We start from the raw sequence: 16,067 nt of genomic DNA, 5'->3' as shown, positions 1-16,067 counted from the left end.
ATTCTCATTTCAATTACCTATAGAACTATAGTAATCAAAACATTTCATTGGCATACAAATAGACAAATAGATCAATGGAACAGAAAAGAGAGTTGAGAAGTAGTCCCATACGTAAGTGGTCAGTTGCTTTTCAATACAAGTTCAAAGGCAACTGAATTAAAATTTTTTTTCAAAAAATGATTCTGGATCAATTGTATGTCTATAGACAAAATAATCAACCACAACCCATACCTCAAACCACAGATGAAAATTACCTCAAAATGCATTAAAACCCTTACTGTAACACCTAAAATAATAAAACTTCTATAAGAAAATGCAATAAAAAAACTTCATGACTTCGTGTTAAGCAAAGATTTCCTAAATATAACAACAAATGCATAATTTATAAACGAAAAAAATTGATGTCAGACATTACCAAAATCAAGAACTTCATTATCTGTAAAACACTTTAAAGAAAATGAAAAGGATAGACCATAAACTAGGGGAAAATATTTGTAAATCACATATCTGATCACGACTTGTATCCAAAAAATATAAAGAATTCCCAAAGCGCAATAATAAAAATACAAACAACCCAATTAAATGTCAGCAAAAGATTTGAATAGGCATTTTGCTAAAGAAGATGAGCAGATTGGAAATAAGCACACAGAAAACACCCAATGTGGTTAGTCATTACAGAAATGCAAAAGAAAATCACAATGAGAAATCACTATGCACCTGTTAGAATGGTTAAATCTAAAAAGGCCAACTGTGCCAAATATTGGGGATGGTGGGGCACAACTGGAGCTTATTTAAATGGTGGGAGTATAAAATGCTAAAGCTACTTTGGAAAACAATTTGTCAGTTTCTTTAAAAGTGAAACATCCAGCCATTTCTTTTCTAGATATTTGCTCAAGAGAAATGAAAGTATATGTTCACACAAAGCCTTGTATATAAATGTTCATAGCAGTTTTATGTGTAATAGTCTAAAAATGGGAACCACTCAAAGTTATATCAACAGGTGGATGGATAAATAATTTGAGATAGCCATACAATGAAATACTATGCAGCAATAAAAAGAAATGATATGCTGATTTATGCAGCAGCATGGATAAATGTCAAAATAAGTATGTTGAGCAAAAGAAGCTATCTGAAAAGGAGTAGATAGTGTATGATTTCATTTATATACTGTTCTAAAAATGCAAACTAATCTGTAGTGACTGAAAGCATATCAGTAGTTGCAGGAGGAAGGGAGGAAGAGGACTGGTAACTAAGAAGTGTGGAGAGAGGGATGATAAAAAAGCAGGAGAAAACTTCTGGGGTTAATGAATATGTTTATTATCTTGACGTTTTTTATGTTTTCATGAGTGTGTAGTTGTGTTCAAATTTATCAAATTATATATTGCAAATATGTGCACTTTGTTATATGAAAACTATAACTCAAGAAAGCTCTAAATTGCATCAAATGAAATTTAAAATATTTTAGGTATCACTTTTTAACTTTTTAACACTCATGTCGTATCTCCTTATGTCTATAATTTTATGTTTTTGTATCAGATTACTTTAATACATGTATAACCTGTCTCATATTTAAGTAACACAGCCTATTTTATGATTTTACCAAATTTTTGTTTTATCTTATTTAATTCTTTTCTGTCTTGACAACACCATTTAAATGATATCATTTTTAATCTTTTATTGTGTATTTTCCCAGAGGCAAAAGAACGTCTTTAAATTACCTATGTAATGTAGATCATTCTATAGGAGGAAGATAGCCCTTCTAATTTCCTGGCTCTGTAATTTACTGGTGCCCTGGGACACGCTAAACCTTAATTTCCTTACAAAATAAGCTAATTTTGTAAAGCACTTAGCTCCATGCTCAGTGCCTGATAAAGAGTTAGTGTGCAACTTAATTTCTGTATATTCTTTTGAACAGTGACCTAACTGAAATGTTGTGCCCTTTTTGATGATGAGCTTTAGAAAACTTCAGCAGAAAAGATGATGGATACAATCAAATTATTAAGTAACCCAATATAAATGTGGGTTAGCCAGCCTGAAAATGGACTTTAAAGGCATCAGAATTTCAAAATTCTATTGTCCAAACAACAGTCTGCATTATAGTGGCCAGACTGAGAATAGAACAAGAATTATAAACTGTTTTATAGTCTTTCTTGAGGAATTCTCTGGTTATTAGGTTCATGAAGAGTGAATGCCATGAGGAAGTTTTAATGAATGAAATACCAAAGAACTCACTGTCTACTTCCCTACTCAGAATAATTACTCACCACAAAGCTGTTCACAAGAATTTTTAAGAGTCTGAAATAATACACTACTTATTGCAGACAAGAGCAAAGAGAAATGGTTATTGTATTATTTATCCTCTGACCACTGTGACCACTACCTCCCCTTGTCACCTTCCATGTATCCTAGGAAGGGCTGACAGAGCCAGAATGACTACTTGCATTGTGCTTTCTCTGTATAAAACCTGAAATTTTGTGTAATATAATCCCTCTTCTGTAATAACATCAGAAACAGCAATGGCTGCTAGCATTTATTGGGTGTTCATTGTTTGCAAATACAGTGAGTGCAAATGTACTGAATAAAGCTTAATTGTACAAATAATCCTACAAGATAGGAACTGATACCATTCCCCTTGGAGAAATGAGGAGACAGGCTTGGTGAGTTTAAATAATGTGCTCAGATATTGCAATATTTTGCTTGTAAATAAGAACTCCAAAACAAGCGAAGGTATTAGGAAAATGTTTCTGTAAATACATCATGAAACTTTCCAACTTTCAAGTTTTAGATCGTAATGAAACCTTTACCTTCTGCATTTTCTTTTCTTAGCTTCTGCCTAGATTTTTTCTTATCCTGTAGTACAATATTCCATCCAGTTTAACAAGAGTAAAGAAAAATACACCTATCATTTCTTTTGTGACCCTTGACAATTACATGTGAGTTAATTGTGCTTTTTAAATGATAGCAACTGAGTGAAATGCCAAAGAGTGATATTGAACAAATAGTCACTTCTGGCAAAGCTTCTTTCATTTTATGCTTTGGGGTCATCATTAATAATATGGGCAGTGAATTTTTTTAAGAAAAATATTTTCTGCCCTGCTCTCTGTTATATTTTATGTTATACATTATAATTCTGTTTATGATGGGCTAACTTCCCTAGATTCTATTATGCACACAAACTGACATTTTTAACAAACATATTTTATTTTTAGATAAGTCTTCCTGAAGTCTCTCTATTAAAAATTTTAAAGTTAAACAAGTCTGAATGGCCTTTTGTGGTTCTGGGGACATTGGCTTCTGTTCTAAATGGAACTGTTCATCCAGTATTTTCCATCATCTTTGCAAAAATTATAACCGTAAGTAAAACAAATTTGTTAATACTTTAGCAATTTAAAGAAAGTATGACCTGAGAGAACAAGCTTATAGCAGTCTGATCCACAAGGGGAAATTTGGGACTTTTAGTGGGCTGCCCCTGGTGTGGGGTCCATAATAGGAAGGTTAATTAATGTTCCCAGGAGATAAGCCAGCATCTGTTGTAAAGTGTGTGGCTGGGCCTTGTTGACTGGGCAATCAGTGAAGAAATTGCTTTGTTTTCTAATTTTGACTCCAGTGCTGGATCAGCATTCCAAAACACTGAAAAAATAAAATAGGCAAATACAACTACTTTCCTTTCAACTAATGGGAACAGTTGCAATTTCTTTTCTTACCAGCCAGCTCAGGGAGAAGAAATAACAAGAGTTTGGAATTGTGCTAAAGGACTCAGGGCAGTTGGTGGGTTTAAAGATCTTACAAGATCCATGCTTACTTTTCAATGTTAACTAAGGTTCTAGCCTGGAATTTTAGTCTCCCTAATCTGCACAGCTATACTATCAATATAAATGCCTGTGTATGTATAATTACTAATTTTTAAGAACAATTCTAGGGGCACATGAAGAAGCCTCACCTTGCAGGTATTACTTAACTAGAAGAATACTAAGAAACTTGAGTGATCCAAAAGTATTCAAAATAATAATTCAAACAAACTGGTGGTTTCTTGGGAAATACACTGTGATAATGATAGCAGATAGATGACTCATTTTTCAGATCTCATATTTACATAGTTTAAGAGAATTAAAAGCAAGTTATTTTTTATCATAGATAATGAATGCAGATGATAGCATCATGGTGCACTTTTTTCCACAGAAATGTGTGTATGGTTTTATTTTTATGTTGAAATTTATTTTAAGCCTGGTGCAATGGCTCACGCCTGTAATCCCAATACTTTGGGACGCTGAGGCAGCCGGATCAGTTGAGGTCAATAGTTCGAGACCAGCCTGCCCAATATGGTGAAACCCCATCTCTACTGAAAATATAAAAATTAGCTGGGTGTGGTGGTGCGCGCCTGTAATCCCAGCTACTCGGGAGGCTGAGGTATGAGAATCGCTTGAACCTGGGAGGCAAAGGTTGCAGTGAGCCGAGATTGAGATCACGACACTGCACTCCAGCCTGGGCGACAGAGCAAGATTCTGTCTCAAAAAAGGAAAAAAAAAAGAAAGAAAGAAAGAAAGAAATGTATTTTAAAACCCCTGATACACAGAAATTTTCACTTTTTCTGTTTCTTTTATCTTTTCCTCCAAACATCTGATAAAAATCTGTTCTTTTTCAGATGTTTGGAAACAAGGATAAAACCACATTAAAGCATGATGCAGAAATGTATTCCATGATATTCGTCATTTTGGGTGTTATTTGCTTTGTCAGTTATTTCATGCAGGTAAGCTTTTAATAAATTAAACAAGCCTGAGCATGATTACTTTTTGTTGCCATTCTTTCTATTTAAGTTAAAAATATATCAACTAAATGTTACAAAGGAAAAGAATGTAGATTTTTGTTTGTTTGTTTTTCAGGGATTATTTTATGGCAGAGCAGGGGAAATTTTAACCATGAGATTAAGACACTTGGCCTTCAAAGCCATGTTATATCAGGTCAGTGTTAAGTTGAATTTTTCTTATTATATTTAAAATTTATTGTAAAACATTCTAGCTTTAATTCTGTCTCGAGTCAATTTTTGACATAATCTTTCTTTGAAGGCACACTCTTTTTGTTCTGAGCAGCAAAAATTTGATGTCAGAAGTCTTATATTTTTCTAAAAGAAGCAAGTCCAAAAGTGTGATGTTAAAAAATACAGCTTATAGAAAAGAACGTAGGATCTACTCATTGTTCCTTGCATTCATCTTGACAAGTCTTTCTTTTAATGAATGATGGAGTGTTCTGGGATCAGAATCGAAGGCCAAATTAAAAAGGAGAAGTAAGAGCTACAACATCTTGGGAATGTATCAGAAAAGGAGTTGTTAATTTCTCTGGTTCTAATCCATGCACATAGCTTAAGTTTTTCGACTCTACACTGCTTAAAGTAGCCAATCTCTCTGCCTTTATCAGAAGAGTCCTGAACTCAGATAACATCGGTCTAGCTGCCAGGTCTGCCTGCCTCATGCAGATGATCTGTCACCTCTGTGAAATAACTAAAAATAGGCGGATCAAGTAGTAATCTTGAGAAGTGAGTCTTAGGGGCAAATGGAAGGAATGTCTCAGACTGGCACCTCTAAACTTCTTTCACGAGGCTAAAATGGATTGGGTTACCCTGAAAGCCAGCAAACATTAGTAGCCCTTCACCTCACTTGCTGTCACGAAAGCTCACCAGGCAGGAGCAAATAGCTTCCTGCCAAGGTGATTTCTTTTCAGAAATAGAGTTACTGTCACTCCAACTGAGTCGTCAAAACCCATTTTAAAGTCTTGTGACTTTTAGGAGCAGTACTCTCAAGGCTGCCATGCAACAACTGTACTCTTAGGGAGCTACAAGATACAAAATGCAGAGAAGCAAGTCGGAGGTTTCCCACGGCAACACGATGCTCTAAAGCAATCGGTGACCTTACACCTTCTGTTCAAAAAGGTCCCATCTCTGCTTCTTGTTCCACATTTGAAGACACTTCTTAATCCAGAGAAATAAAAGTCTACTTATAGGATCATAAATCAATTTGATGCCAGCACATACCTCTCATGTTAAACTTGTACATTATTATTTTTTACTTTATGAATACTTTATGTCTTTACCACAAATCTTCCATGAAGTAAGTTGAGACTTTAATTAACTAACACCATATTTCACATTTGTTGACAATTTCTGCTCATTTTTGTTTTGTTTTAAAAATTTATCTTTTTCCCCATTCAAATACATTTATTTTAAATTTCTAGAAACATTTGAAAATGTTTCCTGAATGCCTAGATGCTTGGTTTTATATAGAAGAATATAAATTTTAATTTTTCCAAGCATACTTTGAACTTCCTTTCTGTCCACGGAAAGCTTTTTAGTGGAGGAATCTCAAGGTCATGAGCCAGTTTAATGAGAGAAACTGTGGTTAATCTAGTATTTTGATGGTTAATACTTGACATTAATCCTCCATCTAGCATTAGCCATGTGAACATTAAGACTGTAACATTTTTGGATAAAGTAGCTTCTGCTCATAAGGATGCTTCAAACTATCAGCCAGAAACTCTGGGTTTTAAAATATCATGCACATACTTAACAAAGACTTACGCAGGAAGTCTAGGCCACTTAGCATGTTATTAAATATCCCCATAAGTTGTTTGTTTTCCTTCTTCCTCCTTCAGCACGCTTTTTGATTCTTAGCTTTACTTTGCAAAATTGGAGAAAAAGAAGACTAGTATATTTTGCCCTTTCTTTGTAAGCATCTTCACAATTTTGCTTTGTCTATAGTAAGGGAAGTTCCTAGTGTGCAGTCTTATCTAACTCTTATTACCTGATTTTTGTCATAAGACTTTTTAAAATTTAACAACCATGCTGAGACTTGCAGTGCTTTTTATAACCATTGTTAAACCTCATTTGAGGTAGAGGTATGTATAGAAACAGGTGTGGTATTTTTGTTGATACAAAATCCATATTTTATGTGATTACTTTAGATTCTTCCTGTTGAAAAGAATGTTCTAAGTGTTGCTGACTTCGATCATTGAATAATTCATCGTTCATTGTGTTTCAAAGCTAAGTTTACATTTCTTAATGATAAATAATTACCTATAGAGCTATTGAGTTTTTGAGCATATAAGAAGTTTATTTGTCCCCATTTCCCTCTAAATTAGATTGGCTAAGGCTTCTTGGGGTTCTTTAAATTATGATAGCATTGATGGTGATCACTAAGGGCTTCAAAATTTACCTAAGCTAATTCCAAAAGGATCTGAGGTAATCAGTCCTGGAGCATGAGAAACAGGTCATGAAACTCAGCTGTAATTCTTCAGTCAGATGACAGGCAGAACAAGATAATTGATTAACAACTTAAAAAATTTGTACAACAAACCCCCATGACACAAGTTTACCTGTATCACAAACCTACACGTGTACTCTTGAACTTGAAAGTTAAAAAAAAAAAATGTTTTTTAACAAAAAATATTCATTGAGCCTAACTAAACAATTAGTATTACATTTAATGGATTTTTTTTTTTTTTTTTGAGATGGAGTCTCGCTCTGTTGCCCAGGCTGGAGTGCAATGGTGTGATCTTGGCTCACTGCAAGCTCCGCCTCCTGGGTTCAAGCAATTCTGCTGCCTCAACCTCCCAAGTAGCTGGGGTTACAGGCACACACCATCACACCTGGCTAATTCTTTTGTATTTTTAGTAGAGATGGAGTTTCACCATGTTGGCCAGGCTGGTCTCAAACTCCTGACCTCGAGTGATCTGCCCACCTCAGCCTGCCAAAGTGCTGAGATTATGGGCATGAGCCACTGTGCCCAGCCAGAAATTCTTTTTAAGTAATGAGTTGCATGACTTTAAATGTAACCTCATTTCTCCCCCAAACTACAGCTGTTATCTTTATGTTATGGTAGTTTCACTTTTTAATTGCTTGCTAACACTGTGTCAGGCAATATCTTAAGGTACACCATACACTTAGAATAAAGTCCATCTTTAATAAAAGCAAATCGAAAAAAAAACGAAAATAAAAACCCTGGCCTCTGGTTGCTGCGGTTCAAATCCTGGCCTCAGCACCTGCCAGCTATGTGGCCTTGGACACATAATCTCTAAGTACCTCTAAGTGCCTTAGTATTTTTACTTCTAAAATGTGGGTAATCATATTATCTATCTCATAGAGTTGTTGTTATGATTAAATGAGGGAATACATGCCAAGCACTTATGATGGTTTTATTGCTTTTTATTTCAAGTAGAACTATTGGCAGAAAAAAAAGTGGATATCTACTGGTATCAAAAGCCTGGTGGCCTTTCTTATAATTATATTCCTTTCAGGAAGAGATGATGCAAGCTAATTTTTACTCACCACCTAACTACCAGAAACACTGCTAAATGTTTTCTTCTTTTTTTTTTTTGAGACGGAGTCTTGCTCTGTCACCTAGACTGGAGTGCGGTGGCGCGATATTGGCTCACTGCAAGCTCCGCCTCCCAGGTTCACACCATTCTCCTGCCTCAGCCTCCCGAGTAGCTGGGACTACAGGCGCCCACCACCACACCTGGCTAATTTTTTTTTTTTTGTATTTTTAGTGTAGATAGGGTTTCACCGTGTCAGCCAAGATGGTCTCGATCTCCTGACCTCGTGATCCGCCCGTCTCGGCCTCCCTAAATGTTTTCACATGTATTGTCTGTACTGGAAAACAATCCCTGGAGTACACAATTGCTATCTTGCCAAAAAGCAATTTCAGACATCTTGCCAACTGAACATCAGATAATGACTAAGATTAATCACATATGTACCTATTCATGGTCTTTTACAGCAAGTTACTATAGAATCAGGAATGTAATATTCAATAATAAATTCTTTTCATATTTTTTACCTTATACTGTATCTTAAAATTATCTGTGCATTCCATGTCATGTTGAAATCTAGAACCAATTAGAAAATACATAAAATATCTTAATTTTGGAGAGAGAGTACACAATAAAAAGCAGGTAGTGTCTTTCAGTTCAGCGGTATTGTGTTTATTATTGTTGCTGCTGTGTATTCACAGTATGTTAGGCTCTTGCCTGGGATTGTGCTTTCAAAGTGGCTACTGTCCAGTGCAGACTGTAATCTCCACAGGATGCTCTTTGGGCATCTAGAACCCAAAGCTCATGGAGACACCTTCCCAACACAGTGGGGCTCAGGGTGGTACTATCATGCCTGACTTCTACCATATTCCTCCATAAAAGTTTTCATCTAACATATGATGTGCATGATTAAGGCACAGCCCTCAACCTGCTATGCCTTTGTTTTGCCTGTTACCTGGGCCTCAGAGCCCTGGCTGGGTTGCAATAAGCCAAGATTTTTTTTGTTCTTTACTCACTAAAAATAAACCATCTCTCAGAGACAGTTTCCACCTGGTTTTAATCTACAAGCGATACAAGTGGTTCCAGTGAATGTGAGGAAACATTTAATAGCTATAAGAGGAAATCAGAATTCCTCAGGCTGAGAAGTGCTAAGATGTGCTGTCTCCATTTGCTGTTGAAAATAAAATTGGTTATTACATTATGCTTTTATTGCTTATAGTTTTGATCTGACTCCTTCTTTAGATTGCATACCTCTTAACTTCAAGGGTTTCACAGCCTTCTGCCCTTTTAGCTTCTCACAGTGCCCACTGTTGTAAGTTCTAGGAGGTAATGTGAAGCATCAGGGAAAAATCTTTATTATGTGGCCCCTAAAGAGAAGGAGATAAATGTTTTATCATTAGTTAGTTTAGGCAGAAAGTTTTGAAAATATTTCTAAATTGTGTTGTTTATTGCCTTACTTTTGTGTGTGTGTGTGTGTGTGTGTGTGTGTGTGTGTGTTTGTGTGTATGTGTGTGAGACAGGGTCTCACTCTGGCATCCAAGCTGGAGTGCAGTGGTGCAATCTCTGCCTCCCAGGCTCAAGTAATCCTCCCACGTCAGCCTCCCAAGTAGCTGGGACTACAGGTGGACACCACCAGGCCCAGCTAATGTTTGTGTTTTTTGTAGAGACAGAGTTTCACCATGTTGGCCAGGCTGGTCTTGAACCCCTAGACTCAATCCTCCCACCTTGGCCTCCCAAATTGTTGGAATTACAGGTGTGAGCCACTGCTCTAGCTTTCATTGCCTTACTTTTGAATTGTGTCTGCTCTTCACAAATGACTTATGGAGTAAAATTATAAACCACTTGATGGTTTAAAATGATCATTTTAATTTAACATTGATTATTATACACTACAGTAATGAGTAATGAGTCCAAGTTCTTGGGCTTAAGTTCTTCATTTTATATATAAATATAGATCTTCATGAAAAAAGAAGCAAAAGTCATTTGATCCATAGTATTTTATAGGAATTAAGTACCTGTGAGTGAGGAGGCAGGTAAATGTTTTTTGACTTACAGCAGAAAAATCACAAGTCAGAGAAAAAAAAAAAAGATTTTCAACAACCGTATGTTAATTCTCCTTTTCTCTAGGATATTGCCTGGTTTGATGAAAAGGAAAACAGCACGGGCAGCTTGACAGCAATATTAGCCATAGATACAGCACAAATTCAAGGAGTATGTATATTATTTTTATTTTAAATGGTGCATGTATGTGGTGTGCACACATGCAATGCATGCATGTGTCTGTGCATATATGTGAGCTGTGCTGAGATGCCCCACATCATTAAGGAGGCCAGGTAAGTCTCATGGTTAACAGGTAACTCTTAGTGAAAGATGAGAGGAAGCCTTTCGGTTCTGGATATTTTTAACCAAAAATAGAGAATATTTAGTACCTGTAATAGGATAACTAGAGTACTAAAGAAGAGACCAAGAATAAGTTAGAAAAAAGAGCTCAGAATTAAATAGATAAGAAAAAGTAACGAAATGAAAACACACACACTTTAAGAGTTTTAGTATAAGAAAGAAGTTTAGTTTTTCCTTCCCCCAGAAAATAAGATTTTAGTTAAAATAATGTCTAACAATTCAGAGTCATGTGTGCATCAGAAATGATTCTGTACTAGTTGTTATACAAGTTAAAAAGAATTGCGTAATCATGACTAGTAATATGCATAAACAAGATATTTATATGTATTCATAATTAGTGATGGAATGACCAGCATAATGTATGTCAAAGTCATGCTTAAACAGTGTGGGGAGTAGAGGAATATAGAAGAGGTAAGTAATAATTTGTTAATTTTCTTCTAATTATTTTAACAAAATTCACCTTTGTATAACAAATGGGATCTTAACAGAGAAAAGCCACAGAAAACAAGCTTTCCTACTTTAAATTGAAGTAAAATAAAGCTTTCCATCTCTGTTAAAATAAGAATTCTAGTAGAGTTTTAGGCTTTCCTTTTTCCTTATCATGCATTTGGAAGAAAAGGAAAATGTCAATAATTTGCCTCTGAATGACAGAAAAATCTTACAAGTATTTATTCTGTTTAGAAATACTGAGATGTTTCTTAAAGCTTTGTTAGCAGAGCAACAAATTGTCAGCTAAAACAACCCATCAGAATAGCATGTTTCTTTTAGAGATTATTTCCACAGGACATGGCAACCATTCTAAGTTTGTTTTTTGTTTTTGTTTTTTTTTTAACTTTTGCAAGACCTCTTTGTTTAATATACACCTGCAAGATAGGATTTATACTATCAGAAAATAGAACAAGTGGTTTACAGTTGTGAATATTCACAAGCATTCATTTTGGTTTAGAAAGCTAATTTTATGATAGAGAAAGAGCTCGAGAGGAAAGGGGGCATCTTCATCTCTTCTTGAAATTCTTTTTGTTAATTTTGAAGGCAAGGTTCTAGAATTTTGTTAGATAGTATTTAGATTTTAAAATAGGGCTGAGGAGTTCAATTTTACTGGCATACATGAAAAGATGGTGGATAGAATTTCACTTAATAATCAAATAATGGATATAGCATTAACCTCCATAGCACAATGTAATTATCTGATTAACTTCTGAGTTTAGGAATTCCATGGTTTACTACTCCAGGCAGACATATCAATCCCTATAATTCCATTTGAATTCCCACTCCACAAAATTTGCTATTTTTTCTTTACTGTGTTAATGTTTGTCTATTACAACTTATCTTTCAAATCTTTTCAGAATCTTTTGAGTGGAATAGGCATTCTTACCAGCAGTTATATTAATATGTGAGACATTTATTTTAGCAGATACTTGCTTCAACTGAAAAACCAAATTAGTACTGAAAGACCCAACATTACTGTCCTTACATTTATCAATTGTTTCTAATAAATAGTATTGCCCCTGAGGGAAATTATCGGGAATAGTTGTCAACCTGATTTTAAGCACCTCACTAATATCATTTCATCACTTAAAACTTTATTGTGGCAGTTATTAAGTTCTAGTCTCACAATAACTTCTAGACAAGTCAAATCATTTTTTTTATTAGAACTAGTAGCTAGAGAATAAATGGTCGGAATCCTGATGAAAGATTTTAAAGTTGCCAAATTTAAAAAGTAAAACAAGGGGTAAACTGTCCCAGGTTGCAAATGGAGTCAGTAAAACTCTCATGCTGATGAGTAGTGGGATGGTACCTGTGAAGAGTCACTGTATTCCAGCTTGGACAACATAGTGAAACTCCATCTCTAAATATTTTTAAAAACCTAATTTTAAAAATTAAATTAACGAATAAAACAATCAAAGAAAGATTTCAGGAGTGAGATTGTGTCTAGTAAAATGTAATTTATAAAAAACTCTTACTTTGCCATATAAAAATGGATTCATATTCAATTTCAATGGACAGTTTTTCTATAAAAGGAAGAGTTGTTTACCAATCTTTTTGTCCAAAAATGAGTTCTTCCTCACAAGGACACTCTAGCATAAAGATGAGCTAGGAAATAATAATTTGGGGGTCATATTTCCTATCATATTGACTTAAATAAGTCATTCTCCATCTCAATTTCTTCATCATGTAATTTCAGTTACATTTTATTCTATCACATGTATTAGAATGAATGTTCATAAAACAGCTCCTTAATAATAATAAATCTTAGTTTGAAACCTTTAACTCATGATTGTAAAGGTATTCCTCTGGCCATTTTTTAAAGCTCTGATATTTTGAAAGTCATGATAAAAACATGTTAGTGAAATAGAGTCATAGGAGACAACATGATTCCTAGAATAGTTGTCTGAATACAACCAATTTAACTGATATTGTTTTAGCCCAAGGGAATGGCCTATTGCCAGTACATCTGTCAACAGACTATTTTCTGTGTAATATCTGGTTTAATTAAAGCTAAAAGCCATTTTAGATTCTTTTGGAAACTCAATTCTATAAAATTACAAGGTATTATTTCTGTACATTTTAGCAATCTCTTTTCATCAACCAAAAGTCTTATTTCATTTTTGTCCACAAGAAAGTATGTTATTGACACCACAGTGTACATTTGATATACCACTGACACATCCAATGCTGGAACCTAGAACTCTTCTCATCAGAGCTGTAATATGTTGCCCAAATAAATCATAAACATTTTTTTCATTTATTAAGTCCAAGAGCCCAGCAAGTTTACTAGTTAGAACTAGGATATTATTACCTGGACAATGGCAACCTCATTTATTGACTTAACTTTTTGACATGGGAAGTGTATAAAACAACTTGACACTACTTTTGATTCAAACAATGTTGTCATGGAAATGACTTTTCCACAGCATAAGGTATGCATATAATTGCTGTTTTGTCTTGCAGTTTTAGGTTGAATTAAGAAAGATAATCAAATCTACAGCAGAAGCTAATATCCAGAGGCATTTAGTACTTGATAATAGTGGTTAAGGATGGCTCTTTTAAAAAAAGTTTCCAAGCCAGGTGCAGTGGCTCACATCAGTAATCCCAGCAATTCAGGAGGCCAAGGCAGGAGGATCACTGGAACCTGGGAGGCCAAGGCTGCAGTGAGCCATAATTGTCCTACTGCACTGTAGCCTGGGTGACAAAGTGAGATCTTGTCTGAAAAAAGTTTCTTTTTCAATCTTGGCCCTGAATTCATAATACTGCAAAAAACTTCACCACTGCTAAGCCATCAAACTGCCGTGTGGTAAGGTAAGTCAAAAATTTCCCTCAACAAAAACTCACAAAAATGAAGATGGTTAAGTTTACAAGAGCAAATGAACTTAACCATTTATACTACTGGTCCAAAAATGCATGATAAATTCAATTCCTTCCCATAAAATATATGCTGACAAATAATAGTAAATAACTGTAGGCTTTAAACACTTTACATTTTCACAAGCTTTGTAAATTTGTCCAACTAAGGCTTGTTTTCTGCTCTACAAATATTTTAACCATCTGTTATAATGTATCTTAGTAGATTCTACTTCAGATTGTACTTATTTTTTTCCTCAACTTCTTTGAAAATATTCTCAGCAGTACTTGTTCCACAGAAACTATTTATAGTGGCTAACTTTTCACTTACTTCAAATATAATGTTGGCTCCTCAAAAAGCCAGCAACTGAGCAGTGTCAGTGATATATGTCAACCCATCAAGAGTCAGGGAAAACTACTCAAAATAATCTACCTTATTTTTTAATTGACTGTAGATGTTACTCTCAATGTCTGTAACTATGAGCAACTGTTCTCACCAAATGGCAGCCTTATATAAGTTATGCAGTCTCAATACATTTCTTCCACTGCTACAATCAAACATGATATAATTAACTCAAAATCCATAAATGACTTTCTTTGCTTGGCCAATGAATGAGCCACTTAAAAACTTACTTTGGTTTCATTCTCACTTTCATATTTTAGTTTCGTGAAGAAATTCTGCTAAAACAAGATATTTTGTTTTATATTTTCTAGTTTTTCTGAATGTTGCTTTCCTATAAGTTGGGAATATTGCGATGAGTGCTCAGTCTGCTAATGTTGACATATTTTGTATTTTCCAGCACTATTTAGTGTCATGGCATTAAAAAACACAATGCTGTAGCATCTAATTTGAATATAAAATAACTCACAGTCCACTGTTCCTTAAAAACATCGCATTCAAAGTCCACATTTCTCTTATTTTCTTGTTTTGAGACGATGGGTATGCAACGGTATTTTTAAAAACTAGGATAAAGTGAAACAGTACAGCAAAACTCAACATGCTCTCAAATTCTAACAGCATCACTGAGATTTGTAGAATGCTGAGCAGCAGCGTAAAGTGATGAGGGTGGCACATGTAGTTTCTGTAGCAGCTACCATCACTATAACCTAAGACAGCCTAAACAACAGGTAAACATGACAGTCAGCCAGTTTGTTAAGATAAGGCTGGACAAGGTGGCTCACACCTGTAATCCCAGCACTCTTAGAGGCCGAGGTGGGCGGATCACCTGAGGTGTTCGACGCTAGGCTGGCCAACATGGTAAAACCCTGTCTCTATTCAAACCACAAAAATTAGCCAAGCGTGGTGGTGGGTGCCTGTAATCACAGCCACTCAGGAGGCTGAAGCAAGAGAATCGCTTGAACCCAGGAGGTGGAGGCCAAGATCATGCCACTGCACTCCAACCTGGGTGACAGAGTGAGACTCTGCCTCAAAAAAAAAAAAGTAGGTAGCCGGGTGTGGTGGCTCACACCTGTAATCCCAGCACTTTGGGAGACCAAGGCAGGTGGATCACCTGAGGTTGGGAATTCAAGACCAGCCTGGCCAACATGGCAAGACCCTGTCTCTACTAAAAACACAAAAATTAGCTGGTAATGGTGGTGGGCATCTATAATCCCAGCTACTCTGGAGGCTGAGGCAGGAGAATCGCTTGAACCTGGGAGGCGGAGGTTGCGGTGAGCTGAGATGGTGCCATTGCACTCCAGCCTGGGCAACAAGAGCGAAATTCCATCTCAAAAAAAAAAAAGGTAAACAAAAGGGCATGTCTGTATTCCAATAAAACTTTATTTACAGACACTGAAATTTGAATTACATACCACTTTTACTTGATGCAAAGTATTATTCTTCTCTTGATTTTTTCCTAACCATTAAAAAAATACACAGAACATTCTTACCTTATGGACAATATAAAAGCAGATAGAGGGCCGGGCGCGGTGGCTCAAGCCTGTAATCCCAGCACTTTGGGAGGCCGAGACGGGCGGATCACGAGCTCAGGAGATCGAGACCATCCGGGCTAACACGGTGAAACCCC

At 35.6% G+C, this 16,067-nt stretch overlaps 1 protein-coding gene across 1 annotated transcript in view; it reads left to right on the top strand.

Moving 5' to 3' along the window:
* Positions 1-16,067, top strand: part of ABCB5 (ATP binding cassette subfamily B member 5) — a 134,694-nt gene that overhangs the window by 69,076 nt on the left and 49,551 nt on the right. The window contains exons 16-19 of the mRNA XM_023215951.2: positions 3,210-3,353; positions 4,643-4,747; positions 4,881-4,958; positions 10,426-10,509. Of these exons, the coding sequence (XP_023071719.1) occupies positions 3,210-3,353; positions 4,643-4,747; positions 4,881-4,958; positions 10,426-10,509 (411 nt within the window). The remainder of the gene's footprint in view (positions 1-3,209; positions 3,354-4,642; positions 4,748-4,880; positions 4,959-10,425; positions 10,510-16,067) is intronic.

Source organism: Piliocolobus tephrosceles, chromosome 8 (assembly GCF_002776525.5).
Source record: "Piliocolobus tephrosceles isolate RC106 chromosome 8, ASM277652v3, whole genome shotgun sequence".
Classification (NCBI taxonomy): Eukaryota; Metazoa; Chordata; class Mammalia; order Primates; family Cercopithecidae; genus Piliocolobus; species Piliocolobus tephrosceles.
This window is presented reverse-complemented; position numbering and strand designations above follow the sequence as displayed.